The sequence below is a fragment of the Amphiprion ocellaris genome, chromosome 16 (genome assembly GCF_022539595.1).
Source record: "Amphiprion ocellaris isolate individual 3 ecotype Okinawa chromosome 16, ASM2253959v1, whole genome shotgun sequence".
In the NCBI taxonomy this organism is placed as follows: Eukaryota; Metazoa; Chordata; class Actinopteri; family Pomacentridae; genus Amphiprion; species Amphiprion ocellaris.
Window position 1 is genome coordinate 28,722,660 of NC_072781.1, and position 18,256 is coordinate 28,740,915.

The following is an 18,256-nucleotide window of genomic DNA, read 5'->3' on the forward strand; positions in this document are numbered from 1 at the left end:
ATGTGCGAAAACGCCTCCAAAGGGGATTAATAGAGTTTATCTCATCTTAAATAATACGATTTAAGGCTAATGTGTTGACTTTAAGGCTCATTTTGTGACACTCAACTGGGGAATTAAACTGGAAGACTATAAACATCACAATAGTTTTAATGAGTTTTTAACTGGTTTGAACTTTTGACTCATAGAAGATCGACTGTGGTTGATTTTCCTGTATTAACTGATGGTTTTTTGGTTGAAAACTGTCTTTTTACTCTGCATTACAAGTTTAACTGAAGCACTGAATAAACAGAATATTGTGAGCACAAATAAAAAAAAAACCCTACATTTTTATGAGAAAATGTAGATCTAGAAGATTCTGTTTTGCTGAAGGATGTGGACTTCTGTCTTGTCAGTTTTCATACTTTACAGCTGTGAATTTAAAATTAAATCATCATTGTTGCTCAGCCTTTTATATCAACTGTCCAAAGCGCTTACATTCGGCTGGATTAGCTTCCTGGCACAGCTCCAAACAAACAGAGAGCTGCAGACTTACTCTGTCAACTGCTTTGTTTGGGAGGATGAAGATGTCAAACACAGTAAACTAACAACACAAGAGCCTCAGGATGAGTCCGTTTTTACTGTCTGATTATTAGAATCTGTCATTAACAGCACCAAAATTAAGCATAAGCATCTTAATTACAGCAGTTTTGCATCATGTGGAGCCAGTTAGTTCTGCACTTCATCAAGATTAACATCTTACATTTGAAACATGAGAAACAATTAAATTAAGCGCTACTGTATGAAATATCTAATTAAAATAAGCCACAAATAGACAAAAACAACAACAAATAAACAGTTATAGCTAACAAAATGTCATGTTGAATAACATAATACTGTGAAATTAGTGTTGCGGCACAATAAGTACTTAGAATTTGTAGAATTTTTCTGCTAATACGTTTGTCAAGTAACATTTTCAATGCAACATCTGAGTATTTTTATGCTCCTAAAAGCTGATTTTAAAACATAAAAGACAGAAACTAATTTCAACAAGTCACATGTGTGTTGTATGAATACCAAACTATTTAATATGGTTTTACTATAAATCACCTCAATTTCATAAATTGGGCTAAAAGTAACACACAGGAGGGTCAAAAGTAATGCAACGCATTAGAAATTTTTTTTAAAAATTATTGTTTTTGTTTTAAATGTCCAACAATGTCAGTGTTTTAATCTGTAATTTCAAACAAAATATGTCTTTCATGAAGAAAAAAGATGAAATTTGATTCTTAATTTTAGAAAATTGGAGCTGCCTTATTGCACGATCCAAATCCAGCAGAACTTTTCAGTTTGGTAGGTTGCTAGCTTGGAGATTGTTGTTGTTTTCTAGAGTTAAGGAGGTTTTAAAAACGTTAACACATACTTAGTGGAAGAGGAGGATAAAGTCGTGTGAAATGAATGACTGACGACAGGATTATTCTCACGGTCTACATCTGATGAGTCAAACTACTGCTGCAGCCACAAAATAAGAAGAATTAGCACCTTCCAGTTTTACACACACACCAAAAACTCAAGCTGCTGTTTGCATCCATGTTTGTCTATGTTGTGAAAGTTCAGCGATGTCGAGAGAGGATGAGGAGGCGGCAGAGAGACACACTGGAGACTCAGATGAGGATGATGAAGAGTAAGGTTTACTGATATGAGGAGAAGTGACACAGACAGAGCAGCAGCACATGCAAGCAACACCAGCAGCAGTTCTGAGGATTCTCTCTGATCGTGGGATATATGTTGTAGCTGGGAGAAGATCACATTTACATTACTGACCAACGTTGAGACAACTTGCCTGCTTAGTCATGTCAGAATAGACAAGATTTAATCTCCTGCAGTGTCTGCCTTTCTAAAGGCCATTATTACCTTTTTTTTTTTTTTTTTTTTATATTACCAGGTAAGATCAGTTGAGAACAATTTGTCATTTACAATAGTGACCTGACAAGTGGCCCCAGCAGAAAGACAGATACAAAGCAGGACACACAAGTGTTTAAACGGAGATTAAAAATAGCCTAAATTAATGCTAGCAATTCAGTGAAAACAGTCAGCATGTGCAGCAGTCAGCCAGGGTCTGCTGCTGCTTCTGCTTAAACATGGAAAGTGATGAAGAGATGACAGTTTCAGAGATTTTTGGAGGAAATTCCAATCGATTGCTGCAGCAAAGTGAAAGGAATTCTGGCCGAAGACAGTGGAACCTTGGGGATAGAGAGTGTTATGAAACCACTGGACCTCAGGTGGTAGTTATTATGGGAGGGGACTGGACAGGTATCAAGGTGTCGTCCCTGATGGGGTCTGGTAGGTGAGTGAAAGCCAGTGCTGGAGTCTCCTGGTGTAAAGGGAGGAACAACCCACCAGTTTGTAAAGGTCACAGTGGTGGGTGGAGAAAGAAGCACCAGCAGCAAGACGGACGGCTGAGTGATGGAGGACAACAAGCCTGTTAAGGGCCACTTGTGTGTGTTTCTGGCAGAGGATGGAAAGGAGGCCTTATTACAGTAAGGAACCCCAGTCTGGATTTGATTTTAGCCTGTAGAATATTGATGTGAGGAGTGAAAGAGAGTGAAGAACCAGAGACCAAGGTACTTATAGGAGTTGATAGACTCCAGATCTGAGCCATCTGCACAGGTGATCACCTGTACCTTAGAAAGGGGAAAGAGTCATTTTTACTTGACAGTCTAGACTTTTTTTTTATGTAAAACTGAATCATTTGAGCTTTAACTCAGACATTTGTGTGTTTTTTGTTACAATTAGTGTCTAAATTCTTGAGTATTGATGAAAAACATTTACTGTAAGCTCACAGCGACGTTTGACCATCAAAATCTGATCCAAGTGAGCGTTTGTGGCACATTTAGAGAAATTCCCTCCAGGTGTTAAAGAGCTATTAGTGCATATGAACAAGATGTTCAGATAAACCAGAAACATGAAGCCTGCAGCCTCAGAGCTCCGAAGAAAGAAACCGCAGAGTTTAAAGAGGCTCAAGAAGTATCACATTGTGAAAACAAGCAGCGTTAAACATTTAAAGAGATGCAAACAGCGCAACAAAATGCAGAGATACACAAACATGCACCAAGACTAATTAATGGCTCACCTGCAGCTTCTTTTTTCTCCTTGTGATGAAGACGAAGCAAGAATCCACTCTGTTGAGCTGCACTCTGAAGGTGTTTTGGACCAACAAAGTCCTGCAGGATCCTCAGGGGGAGCAGATTTCCAGTGGATTAAACCAGCAATGGATGAAGTTCAGTGCAGTTTTTGGCAGCTTTTAGTTTCAGTGTTCAGATGTTCACCAAATCCATACAGACTCAGTGTTGTGAAGATTCTCTCCACTCTTCCTGCCACTCGTTTGGTTTGAGTGGCTGTTTTTCCTGCAGGTGTTGGAGGAGGAGGCGTGGCAGAAGGTCATCAGCAACACCTGAGAACCTGTGGGGAAACAACACCGATCAAAAATCAGATTTAGCATCCTTGCTGCCTTTGTTGGTTGGCCAACATGAGGAAGAACCAGTTGTAGAAATGCTCACTTGGTATTCTATTAGCAGCAGCAGAAGTTTGGACGACCAAGCAACTTAAACTTAGTCAGATTTGGATCAACTAAACCTAAAATCCCAGTCAGACACAACTAGTTGGTGGTAGCTGACTGGGCTTTCTTTCTAATCAAGCTGTTCATTTTTAAGTTTCTAATAAAATATAAATGACTTTATTAGTCCCCTTGGGCCAGTTTAAGGAATGTAGAGCAATTATGTCAACAAATAAATAATATAAGGTGCAAGTTTGATGCATCATGTGATTTTTCTGCTGCACAAAATAGACCAATGTTTTAATAGAAAGCTACGAATAATAGAAAAGATGTTACTGCAAAATCATGCAACAGAAGAATGCTGGTAGAAAAGTGTCAGTTGAACTACATATAAAACACAATAAGACATTTTAACATTTGTACATTCTTTGTCTGTGCACATTTTTGTCTATTTATCTGTATTTATGGTGGTGGGAACTGTACTATTTTGGCTGTAGCAACCAATTTTCCCCTCTGGGATTAATAAAGTATTTCTATTCTATTGTACTGTGTTGTATTCTATTCTATGCTGCTGTAAGTTAATATATTTATTTTCCCACTCAGTGATTATCAGTGCAGCTGCTTATAAACATGGCAGCTGTACACTGGAGCTCTGAAACTTTAAACATTTAAACATGATATATATAAAAGGGAAATTCCAGAATTGGAGGACATTTTACGTCCCACCCATCAAATTTCAAACAATACATGTACGAAATACTAAAACATGCAGTTGTTGTGTAAATGTACTTGTCCTGAGACCAAACCTAAAAAAAAAAAAACCAAACAGGGAGAAAAGAATGTTTGAAAATGTTTTTAAAAATACCAGATAAGTCTAGAGTTCCCTGTAAAATTCCATTTCTCCTCTTGTCCCACCACCCGATGACCAAATTGAATCTCAAATAAAACACTTAGAATGAAATTTGTTGGTATTACTTTTTCATTGATGTCTCTTGTAATTGTGGGAACTTTTTTTTAATCAACATAGTATTTCAAATAATAATTACTATGCATGGAACGTGTCCCACATCATGCTAACATGCCTTTTAGCTGGCAGAAGAAGAAAACATCACACGATACGCTGGAATCAACATCAGACAGTTTTCCAGTTGAATGGCTGGAGCAAAGCTATGTCCTCTCTTCTATTTTTCATATTTTCATAACATTGTCAGCCTTCATTGAATGTCTCACTCTACCTCATGTAACCCTGTTATGCATATTATCAGGATAAGACTAATTCTTTTTACTTTTTTCTTGACTGTTTTCCATCAGTCAGTTTGTCCTCTTGGTCAGCAGTAACAGCAGCTAAATATCTAGCTTCTACTGCTGAGAAAAAGATCACATTAGCATGGATTAGCAACCCTGTTACTGTGATTAGAGTAGGGTTAGCAAACAACACAGAAAACATGGAACAAAAACTGTACCACTGATGTGTAAACTGAGCTAATCAAGCCTTTAGTAGTTTATTACCTATTATTGTTGAATATAAAGCAGAAAATTGTAAGAGAAAGTATATTTTTCAACTATTTTGAAGCCCAAATGTCCTCCACTTCTGGAATGACCCAAAAGTACATTTAGGTCTGATACTGTCCCATAATGAAGGATCTGTGAGAATGAGTTTAGTTTTAGTTTAGGGTATATTCATGCATCAGGCCTGAGCAGAAGCAACAATCTGCCAACAACCTCCTGACAATTAATAATGTTAAAGTTGTAGCTCAGACATTGTTTGCAGCTAATCAGCAGTTTGAAGAAGAAAATAGGGACTCACAAACCTGCAAGATGAGAAAATCAGTGTTATTTAAATGTGCTGATAGACAAAGGAAAACAAAATAGTTCTGTTTTTAGTCTGTGGGCTCAAATTAATCTTAAAATCTGCACCTCTTCTATAATTTCTTAGTGATTCTGACTCCATGAATTCAAGTTAAATGGAAACACCTCTAAATATGCAGCAGTTGTCTTACAAGTCACAGTTTACAGCATTGGCATCTGTTTAAAACCGTCTAGTAAGACATTTTCCTGGCTGAATGCAGACAATCTTCACATATCCCCCAAACCTCCAGACTCTGAACTGTCGCTGCAACATGCTCAGTGGGAAAATATTAATACTGTAAGACAGACCACATTCCAGACTCCAACAACACGACTTTCTCCCACCGAACCCCCCTCTGCTCTCTGCTTTGGGCCACTTTCAACAATTTTCCAAGTACAGCTAAGCCCAAAAGTATTCATAGTTGTGCCAAAATTCTGATTTGTTGTGATTGTTTTCTTTTCCCAACAGGTTTCTTCTGTCAGTAAATGGCACAAAGTGACAAAAGCTGGTAGAAAACTGTTACAGATGATAGACACCAATTTCATCTTGGAATTTTCACCAAAAATGCATGTCGACAATTATTTTCTTGGCTGTTATTTGTCACCACATTGATCAAACAGTTGCTAACAAGCCCTCTGCATGTCTTCAGTGGGATTTTGTTCCTCTTGATCACATTGGTCTTCAGCTCCATAGATTCTCAATGCATTCAAGTCTGGACTCCAACATCTTCATATTGTTTTCTGTTCACCAGTTCTTTCACCACTGTAAAAAATATGTCAATCAAAGTCATTTTCAGGATACATATTTTTATATTATGGAATCATGACTGCCTAATAATAGTAATAATTTGATATTGTTCAAATGAGACTAGAGATATTATCAAGCGCTTCTGTAATATTTCAGAAAAACCTCCAAAAACAAAGCAAAAGAGAAAAGAAAAAAGGAAGACCTGAGTGTTGCTAATAACAGTTTAAAATTAGGAAACATTTCTGCATCAGTAAATTATTGGTTTTGGTTTCAGAGGGTTATAAAGGGGCCACAAATTAAATATAATTTTCCTCCTTTATGATTTACTCCAAATTTCTACCATCCCATTGTTTTGAAAAATAACTTCATTAGAAGTGTTTATACACAAAATCCATCTTTATAAGTAACTCATGAATATTATTTGAAACACTATTACTTTCAGTGGAGGTCAGGTTTCCAAAGATAGCAAATATATAAAGGTTAATGCAAATAATGATCTGTAACTCTCTAATGAAATAATGGAGCCACAACTGGACTTTCAAAATCTCTTCACTGTGTTGTAATTGTTCTCAATGAAAAACACACAACGTACAATCCTCTGTGTGTAATTTATTTATTTTTTACTCTTACAGTTTGTTAAAGTCGACAAATTCACAGGAACTATTCTGACAACATGACCTCAGAATGTAATTTTGCTTCAGGGAAGAGTTGGAACAAGCTGAGGTAAGAGAGAACTCTACTGATTCTGAAGGAAACACTAGAAAAACAATAAGATGTAATTGTGATACTTTGCTGTAGTAGTAGAAAAATAAGACTAAAGGATAGAAACACTACAGTATTAGAAATAAAATCACAAATGTGTAACGTGCAATATTTTAATTACAGGGGCAAAAACTCATGATATGTGGTATTTATTTACTACCTCACTATCATGTCCAGTATTCCTTTAAAAAACCTTTCTTTCTGTTTTAGCTGACTTATTCTATTTTTAGTAATGTAACTGTATACTTATATGTTATTCTTTTTCTACTAAGCACTGCTTTCCTAATGTTATGTATATTTTGGTTTCTGAGCAACATCTGGCTTATCGTGTCATAATATATAAAAAAATAAAATATGTGAAAGAATTGAAGTAGTCTTGGCAATGAATGTGAGGCAGTAAAATAATATTACACATAATGATCATGAAATATTACACATAAGAACAACATATTTTACATTAATTTAAATAAATACCAAGAACGTGGTATGTTCAGTGAATGGAAAATGGTTGTTTTTTGTACACCTGCACAAAGACAACATATGGAAATTAGCTGCCAGTTAACTCTGATGCAATCTGTGCACAATATCAGAAAAAATACACAATAAAACTGATGAGGTGACATACTTACTATTCCTACTACTACTTCCCACTACTAGTGGTAGTCAGCAGTACTGACGGTTGCCGACAGGAGGCGCTCTTGTTCCAGCATCTGACCTGCTGCCGCTAGTGTTCGTTTGTGCGTGTGTGCGTGTGTGTGTGTGTGTGTGCTCCCTGCCGGCACAATGACTTCTATTAGTAGACAATAGCGTCGCGCTCGGTTCTCCCCCCTCCTCCTCCTCCTCCTCCTCCTCCTCCTCCTCCTCCCTCTCCAAAAAAAATAAAAACCATGAACACACACACATGACCGCACACTGATCGTGCACGCGCCGTGTTTGCCGACATGAATTCGAACTGTTATTGTCGTTGAGAAAACAAAGCCGAGGAGGAGGCTGTGCCAGGCCGTGCGCTTTTACGCACACATCCACAGACATTCGGGGACGACGTGCGCTTTTACGCACAGGCTCAGAGCGGGATTTTACGCACACATGCACACGGACGAGGCTCTGTGACGCACGGCACAGTTACACGAGCGAATTTAGGGGAGTCGTGCACGCGCGTAAATACCGAAACAGGCAGAGAGAGAGAGAGAGAGAGAGATTAAAGGCAGCAGATAAAAAATGACAGGTTTGTGTTGCAGGAGACGTTAAAGGTCGACGGAGGCTCCGCTCGGAGACGCAGAAGAAGACGCAGAAAAGAGGATTTGTTGACAAAATCACTAAGTTGGAGAAGCTCCTCCTCTCCGTGATGTAGCCGCAAGTCGGAACCTCCTTAATTACTAATTTCTCCACATCCAAGCCACGCTCTCTCCCTCCCTGCTCTCTCTCTCCGTCCGTCTCTTTTCTCTCTCTCCACTCCTCCATCCATGCATCTCTCATCCTGACCCTCCTTTCTCGCTCCTCTCTGTCTCTCTTTCGTTTCCAGCCCGGATAACGGAGGTGGACGAGCTTGGAGTTGTTGTTGTTATTATTTTTTTATTATTTATTCCTCGTTTCTTGGGACCCACCGCCACCGGGCATGGAGGATGTAAAAGACCCGCCGACCGTCCACCGGTCCTCCTCCTTCAGCATCAAGAGCCTCCTGCTGCCCTCCAAGTGCGACCGACCGGACTCCGTCGCTGCAGCCGCCGCCGCCGCTATCGTCGGCATCCCCGGGACTCTCTCTCCCTCACCGGGCTCCGACTCTGAGAAGTCGCTGGACCCGCCGGAGGTGGACTCCACAGCCGCGGCGCTGGACCCGGAGAAGCCGGGCAAGGAGGAGCAGGGAGAAGAGGAGGAGGAGGACGGAGGGGGAGGCGGAGGAGGGGACGGCGCCAAGGCAACACCGGAGCAGAACACCAACGGTAACAACAGCGGGAAAAACGGGAAATATGACAAGCCTCCGTTCAGCTACAACGCCCTGATCATGATGGCCATCCGGCAGAGCCCCGAGAAGCGGCTCACGCTGAACGGCATCTACGAGTTCATCATGAAAAACTTCCCGTATTACCGGGAGCACAAGCAGGGCTGGCAGAACTCCATCCGGCACAACCTGAGCCTCAATAAGTGCTTCGTTAAGGTGCCCCGGCACTACGACGACCCGGGGAAGGGGAACTACTGGATGCTGGACCCGAGCAGCGATGATGTTTTCATCGGCGGGACTACCGGGAAGCTCCGCAGGCGGTCCGCCACCTCCCGAGGAAAGCTGGCGATGAAGCGCGGACTGCGCTTCGCTCCTCTCGGCTTGGGGATTAACGAGCGGGCGAACAACCCGCTCTACTGGCAGATTTCTCCGTTTCTTTCCCTGCACCACCACCACCACCATCACCCGCACTACAACGGCTCATCCCCCGGCTTTTTGAACCAGGCGGCCGGCTACGGCTCGCTGCTGCCCGCCGTGGAGCAGCTGAGCAACGGGGACCTGGGGCGCTCCATCCTCGGCGGGTCGGCCGCCGGGGCGCTGGGCTTGACGAACAGTTACGGGATGAGCACGTCGCCGGTCGGGCTGCTGTCCGGACAGACTGCCGGGTATTTTGTCTCAGGGACCCAACACGCAGCTACGGCACCGGGGCCGCCGGGAGGAGCGCCGCCGCCTCCTCCGCCGCCGCCGCCTCATCTCCAGCAGGGCGCACCGGGTTTCGGCGGCCTGGCGACCAGCAGCTCCCCGCAGTCGCTGCTCTCGGACTCCCTCAGAAACAGCTCCCTACCGGCCTTCTCCCCGGGCGTGTCCGCGGGGTTCCCCGGGGTGCTGTCCCATCAAAAGAGGGTGACCCCTAACGCGTTCCTAAACTGAACTCCCCCCTTCCCTCGTCCTCAGCTCTCCGTGGTTGGCACCAGGACGAGGGCGCACAAAAGACGCCAAGTTAAGGGCAAATAATAAAAGTGGTAAATATCGAACACTGAGCGCAAAAAATATATATGAAGTGAAACTTTTTTGGCCATATTCTGCCCCGAAGTGCAACGGGTTTATTTTGATTATTATTTTTTCGCATTTGACTGAAAAAGGGACAAACTTTTGTTACCCGCGGGCTGTACAACTGTAAACTAGTCTTGCCAAAGGTAACAGTATAAGTATATTTCAAGCTATTTATATCTTGTACAAAGATTTTCAGTACTTTCTTTGAGTCGTTTATTTATGTTTTGTATTTATTGTATGTATAATGTATTTAAATTCTATTTGTCCGTGTATACTCATCAGTATTAAGGAATAATAAGGGGGGAGGGCGGTGCTGGTGGTGGTGTCGGGGTGGGGAGGGTTCAGATAGCTACAGGGTTAATAGTAATTATTTATGAATTTTGAGACAATCAAGGAAAGGATGAAAAAGACAATCAGAACTTTTTGTTTTCTCTTTTTATTTTTCTCGGGAGGAAAAAAACTTTTGAAACTGACGAATAAATAAAATAAGTAAAAAGCCTTAAAAATCTGCAGAAACAATCAGGGTTTTTTGAGAGGAAAAATAAGCCTACAAATCATATCTCTACTCAGGTTTGACCCCGGACAGGCCTAATAATAATAATAATAATAATAATAATAATAATAATAATAATAATAATAATAATAATAATAATAATAACAACAATAATAATAATAATAATAATAATAATAATAATAATAATAATAATAATAATAATGAAACTGTTCTTTCTGAAGAGTTTCCTTCCAACATGATGATATCCAAATAGAAAATTAACTTTTATTCAAGCAAATAATATCCGAGCTGCTGCTTAAAAGCAGATTTTTTTTTTTTTTTACTCCGCCGCCCTTTTAAAGGAATAAATGCATGGATATTAATGTTTTTGGAAAATAATTCTTCATGTGAAATTATGCAAAGCTACACAGCTGTAACATGAGTTTTTCTATGTTTTTTTTTTTTTTTTAAATTTTGTGTTAATTTAAAAAAACCTACATTGTCCCTTTTTCACTTCTGTTCATTTCCTTTTGTACGTGTGTGTGTGCGTGTTTGTGTGTTTGGAGGCCTGGACGTGCGTCAAACCTCCTGCGCATGTGCGCAAAGGCGCGACGCTCAAGCGAGCGTCTTTTTTGATTTTGGGGGGAAAAACCGACGCTTTTCTGCCGCATTCATGCAGCTTTTCCTCCCCGCTCTGCTGCTCTGGTGCCCGGCGGAGGCTGGCGGCTTGGAGGCCTCAGCTGGAGCTTTTATTCTGGAGACACAAACACTCATCAGGCCTCCAAAGCTGCACACACACACACAGACACACAGACACACAGACACACAGACACACACACACACACACACACACACACACACACACACACACACACACACACACACACACACACACACACACACACACATTCAGATACAATAATATCTATAAATAGAGGTGGAAAAGTTGCATTTCCACAACCTTTTTTTAATTTTAATTTTTAAATTATTTCTGGGTGCAAATTCTAAAAAAAAAATCTACTGAGCATTCCCTCATGGAAACTCTTTGTCATTTTAGTTTTCTTTTTAAAAAAAATCTCCCTTTTTTCCTGCAAAATGACCCATTTCAGAGCAGCATGTGTTCCCTAAACTTGCACGACAATCAACAAAACTGGAGGTTTTCCAACCAGCTGCAGTGAAATAATAATCTATATGCAACTTATTTTTGTATTTTTGATTTTCTGGGGGCACAACAAACTGATAAAAATCATCAGAACAGAACATTAATCTGATAAATTCTGATGCTTGATGTGACGATATTACCGACACCATGGTTTTAGTGAAGAGACAACTTGGTGTTTTAGATATTTATTTGAAAAAACATGCAAAAAAAACAGGTTTAAAATGATGCATTTGTATTTTTTACCCATTTTCTTTCAGTAAATAATGAATTTAACTTTCTTTTAACACGTTTCATTTTGTTAGCTGTGGCTCAGAGCATCACAAATTTAGAAAAATATCAATTTATGACCAAAAAATGGTCAAATTAAGTTTCATTAAACACCAAGGTGTCTTTTCAGCAGAGCCATTTGGATGTATTGGTTATGACTGATTTTGCTTTCAGTTAAATTATTTAAATCCTCAATAAATATTTTAATTGATTTATTATTATTATTATTATTATTATTATTATTATTATTATTATTATTATTATTATTATTATTCAGTGCAGAATGTGATGCAGGGTTTAATTTAATGCAAATTAAAGGACATAAAACACCAACAAAGGAGGAAAAATAAGACTTTTGTGCTTTTTAATCAGCAAAAACTAGCATTAACAATGTTTTGTTACGGATTCGCTTTTGTGTGTTTATACAGAAAAATAAAAAAATGCATTTTACATCAGCAGGAGCAGAAAAAAGCAAAATAAAAGTATTGATCACTGAGGTATTGATCGATCCCTCCTGTCCACAAATACAGCAGATAAAAGCTCCAAGCAGCAGCAATAACCATGACATTTAAAAAAAGCCTTTTATCTTAATATAAGATACTAAAACAGAACATTTTTACAATTTAAATAAAATAAATTCAACTCTGTCCAGTCGTCGCTGGCGTTAAAGTAAAACTGCACTTACTACAATTAAATCTATTGATTATTATTGATATGATCATCGATTTCGGGCCTTTCAATGCAAATAAGCACCATAAATACATTACCCATAGATTTAATTTGCATTTTTGGTGTTTTTCAAACTGCAAATATCAAACCGGAAGCCGCAGAACTTCACACTCTGCCTCCCTCCCCCCCATTTTTTTAGTTTTTTACAGTGAGACACTAAATCTTATGTATCTTAGATAGAAATAAAAAACCTCCCGAAGCCCCAAAAACAGAACCGAGCTCATCCTCAGATAAAAAATAAATGTCAAAATAAGAATATTTTGGGCGAAACAAAAGCACAAACACAGTCCAGCAGGTCTGACTGAATATTCAAAACGTTTAAATTCCAAACAGGAAAAAAAAAAGGTCTGTTTTTCTCTCTGTGTTACTTTTTTTTGGTCCATTTTGGGTTTGTAAAAAAAAAAAAAGAATTATTTGTTTTGGAGATTTGTTCTTTTTTTGTGTTTTTTTGCACTTTTGTAGTTAGCGTTCACTCGTATGAAGTCTGTACTGTCTGTTCCGTTGCTGTCTGTCTGTTTTTATTTTCAGAGAAACTAAACTTGATTAAAAAGGATGAAAGAACCTGAACTTCTGCCTGATGCTGAATGCCAAACCACATCATTATCTTTAACTTTTATTCATTTTAAAGTGCATCTCGCTGGTCGACATTTAACACACACAGAAAACTGCTAATACTTTACCTTCAGATTCCCATTTATGGAGGCTGTGAATGAATTACAGTGTTTGTTGGTGCATTTTTATTTTACTGGGAACATTTATTTCACTCGAGACTCATTTATTTGATGAATTTTTCAAGATATTGTTGCAGTTGAGAAAATGAGTCATTTATTCTATTTTATTTGCATTTTTTTCATTAATTAAAGTGTTTTTATTATTTATCACACAGAACCTTTTAAAAAGAGGGGGTTTAATTTATTTACTGTCAGTTTTATGCGGCAGTTTTTATTATATATCAGTTTTTAAGAGAGTTTTTTTGTAATTTTCAACATTTTTGTTTTGTGACCAGTTTGAGCGACTCTGCTCTTAGGCCCGATTATCAGCCTGATTTATTTAAATGTATTTATTTACGTTTTACGAGTACTTTTTGTCTTCGTAATTATTCCAGATACATTCAACATTTCTTGCATGAGGTTGTAACTTCAGAAAACTAGTTTATTTGCAGTTTTGTGGATATTTTATGTCTATTTTTCTATTTTTATGACATATTTGGTTCAAGCTTTTCTAAGTGCGTCATCAGTTTAACAGTTGATTTTCAAAGTTTTTCTTTATTCTCACATATTTCAAAAGGTGACAAGTTTATTCTTCATCTGTCACTCATTATATGAGTTTAAGGAGTTGCAATATTCTTTATTTTTCTATTTGAATTCCACGGTTTAGTGGTGTGAAACGACACGATAAGAGGAGTGTTCTAATCCCTGCAGGCCTCATTGTGCAGAACTCTTATTCTACTGATTTTGCGTCTTGAATGTGATAGTTTTTATGATTTCAGCAGGTTTTTCCAATGTTTTGTTGCTCTGTTTGCCAGATATGAGTGTGATAAAGTGCATTCGGTGGGTTTACGAAGCTTTGCAGCTCGGACTCAGCAGAGCAAAACGTCACAGGATCCGACTCAGTGAATGTTTATCCACCAACATTCAGCTCAGCTGACCTAGAAATACAAACAGAGCGAAGTTAGAGGAAATGATGACGTTAAAACGGGTTTTTATGAAGCACATTCAGTGATTTTATCATGTTTTAAAGGTCGTTTTAATATAATTTGGCACCTGCAGATGGTAAATGTAGATTTAAACTGAAGTTCATCAACCAAAACAATGTTTGTCTTTATTTTTTTCTAAATTTCTAAATACCTCATGCAGTGGTTTAAACGTGAATATACAGGATATTTATTCTAATTATGCCGCTTTCAGTCTCTTTTATTATTTGTACAACATTCACTAATGTGCCTCGAGTGTTTATAGCAAATTCAGGTTTAAAATCAGTTGTTTATTCACTGAAATCAATGACGGTTTGATAGAAAACAAAGATAAAGCATTAAAACAGACAGGCAAAAGGAAAACTGTATTAAGAATAAAACTAAGAAATTATACGATAAACTCTCTGAGAAAACAAGTACAGTAGCAATATTTTTAGGTTTGTGTGAATTTTGTGTAAAATAATAAAAACTGCAGTAAAATTACAGCTTTGACGCAAATACAAGAGGAAATCATAGGTTTGAAGAAATGCTTTATTCACGTGTCGACGACGTCACATGTTTTCCAGTGCAGCGCGTCTCTTCTGCAGAGAGCGTTGCATTGTGGGTTGTTTGTAGCATTAATGCTGCTAAGCTAGCCAGTCTGATCTTACTGTGAGATGTCATCAGTCACGATTCAAAGTCTGTTTCGAATAACCAGAAACGTTCCTCTCCACTGGTTTCACCAGCCGAGTGTCCCGCAACCAGCAGAAAGACTCCGACTGGAATTAACTTCCCTCCACACACTGTAATAATGCCACTTAACCGTTCACATTTTCAATTTCTGGCAGGTTTTTCTTATCAGATGTTTTCAGAAATCAGTCGGTCAACGTCCAGGTCAGACCTGCGTCATCTCGACATGATGATTTTAGACTTATACACTACTGTTAAAAAGTTTGGGGTCACTTAGAAATTTCCTTATTTTTGAAAGAAAAACATTTTTTTTTTCAATGAAGATAACATTAAATGAATGATAAATCCAGTGTAGACATTGTTAATGTGGTAAATGACTATTGTAGCTGGAAACAGCTGATTTTTAATGGAATATCTCCATAGAGGTACAGAGGAACATTTCCAGCAACCATCACTCCTGTGTTCTAATGCTACATTGTGTTAGCTGATGGTGTTGAAAGGCTAAATGATGGTTAGAAAACACTTGTGCAGTTATGTCATGGAAAACATAAATTGTCTGGTTAACCCCAAACTTTTGAACGGTAATATATTTATAATTCTGAAACCTAAAACTTGGCCTCACAGTTACATTATATCTGTTGCTACCTGTTAACTTGAAGGTAACTAGTTTCATTAGTTTTACTAAATGCAGCTTCTGGGTCCTCTTTTTTTTGCAGATATCACCATATTTCAGTCTAAATCAATATATATGCCATATAAACAAAACTGCGGAGACAATGCAAAGACAAGACGATAGCTCTGCACACTGCAAGATTTTTAAAAAAACAGTTATCTACACGGTAAAATTCTGGCGGCTGTGGTTGCCAGAACGCAACCGTAAAATTATGGTAAAACATTTTCTTCATTTGTGGGAAAGAAATGTATTGGTACTGTTGATTTTACGGTTTAAAAAATGTGCTTCCTTCCATATTTTACTGTCAAAAAAAAGTTTTACCTTTTAAAAAAATTACTTTTTACTTGAAAATTTAAACAAAAATACCTACAAAATAGAGTTTGTGTGACCTATTATAAATATTATAACATTTTTCCATTATCAGCACAATTAATGTATTTAACATCTAATACATGTATTTTTGACAAATAATCAAAAATTGCTGTCATAAATATTAAAGCATATGTCTGTTATTAACACAAAAGTACATCAATTTGACTTGTAACAAATTGTATTTTTTTCCATGAAATAAATGCATAAATCCAATTTCAATACGTACATTTAACTGGGAAAAACTGCATTCTCTAAATTAATGCAAAAAATATGATATTGAATGTTACACATATTACGACGTCTTTCCATTGAAAAACTATGCAAGAGAAAGGAAATGTATTGAAAAAAACCTAAAAAATGATCAACGTATTTATGGTGATTCAGTGACATAAACAGTATCAAAGTGTTTTAGAGTTTGCAAGTTTTTACTGTCATAGTTCGACAGTTTTTCCACTGTAAAATATAAAATTTTTTTTACAGTATAACATGCTTTATCATTCTTTATAATCTCTTAATAATGTTGGAAAACTTCTACGTTTTACTCCTAAATTTATGACTGGATAATCTCAGGACACATTTCAGTTTTGAATTCTTTCAATATGAAAAAACAATCTATCTTTTTATAGACTCCAGGGAATATTTAACTTTTTTCTTGCATTTTTAAATAAATTTTTTATTTTAAATTTATGATTTTAAAATCTCAGTGAATATTTGACTTTTGAGTTTATAATCTCATAAAAGAGTGTTGAGAAAAATGTTTAGATTTTTTTTGCTTTACTTTCAAAGAACATCCTTAGAGAATATTCACTTTTTTCCATAAATTTATATTTGTTGCAATTTTATGATTTCATTTTTCTTGTAAATTTCTGACTTTATAGTCTCAGAGGATATTCAAATTCGAACACGTGTTTTGTTGTAAATTCATTACTTCCTCATGTCAGAGAATTTCTGATTTTGTGCTGCTAAATTTCTGACTCAACAGTATCAAGAAACACTGAGAATTTTGTGTTCATTTTAAATTTACATTACATATTTGATATGTTTACAGTCTCAAAACTCTGGCTTAATCCTCTGAATCCCAAAAGCTGCCACTTGATTTGAAAAGCACGTTATCTTTATTAAAAAAAAAAAAAAAAATCACCAAAATGATAACATTTAACTGAGTTGGTTTTCCAACCTTCTGATGATCCCTGAATGCATCATGTGTGAAATGAGGTTTCATTGGGAAAAACCTTATTCTTTAAAAATATGCCAAGTTAAACCATTTGCATGAATGAAATCATGTAAAGAACGAAATATTGTGTTCTCCTTGGTCACTGAGAACTGGACTGACTCAACTGTGACCAAAAGTCATGGAACAAAACAATCAGTATTTGGCTGAACTGCAGGCAGTGTAAATGCATCATGGCTCATAAACGGTGAACTCTCATCAGATTACAAAATCAGAAATTATAGAGAAGAATGTCACAAACTCAAAAAAAATTCAAATATCCTTATAAAAAAGAAAAATCTCTAGGACTAAAATAGTAATTGTACAAGAAAATAATATGATAAATAAAGTTATGAAATTAAATGACACATTTTTAAAGAAAAAATGCAAATATCCTTTGAAACAATAAAGTTGTAAATATACAAGACATAAAAATCTGAAATTTAAAAGAAATGCATTTTAATATTCTCAGATTAAAAAATTTGAAATTTACAAGAAAAATGTCATGAATTTTTGAGAAACTATTCTCTGAGTTTATGAAGTCATAAATTTATGGAATTTTTTTATATTCTCTGAGAATGTTCTCTGAAGCGATAAACATGCAAGGAAAAACTTCAGAAATTTTCTTGGACTATATAAACTCAAAACTTAAATATTCTCTGAGATTATAAAGACAGATTTAGAAGAAAAAAAAATCTCCCAAATTCTAGTTTGAAGTGGTAAATGAGATTATGAAGTCATACATTTACAGGAAAAACACTATTTTGTGAGGAAAAAAGTAAAATCTTCCCTGGAGTTTATGAAATCTTCAGTTTATGAAAAAAAGTCATAAACTTATCAGAAAAAAACATTACTGTTGTCTGCGATTGTAGAATCTTAAATTGAAGTTATTTTTTTCTAATTTAAAGAATTCAAAACTGAAATATTTTCTGATATTATACAGTCATAAATTTAGGAGTAAAATCTGAGAAGTTTTCCGATATGATGAAGAGATTATGAAAAATTACAAAGCACAGCAGCCACACAAAGCGATTGTCTTGTCTCCGACTATCGTCACATCTGTCTCATTTCAAGTTTGTCTGTCTGTGTTTGTCTTTAGTCTGTCT

The 18,256-nt window shown here is 37.1% G+C and overlaps 1 protein-coding gene across 1 annotated transcript; it reads left to right on the forward strand.

Annotated features, from left to right (window-relative positions):
- The first annotated feature begins 8,087 nt into the window (after positions 1-8,087).
- Positions 8,088-13,100, forward strand: foxg1b (forkhead box G1b). Its single transcript, XM_023265314.3, has one exon. It carries the CDS (start codon positions 8,506-8,508, stop codon positions 9,757-9,759), a length of 1,254 nt encoding a protein of 417 aa, XP_023121082.2. The 5' UTR covers positions 8,088-8,505; the 3' UTR covers positions 9,760-13,100.
- The last annotated feature ends 5,156 nt before the right edge of the window (positions 13,101-18,256 follow it).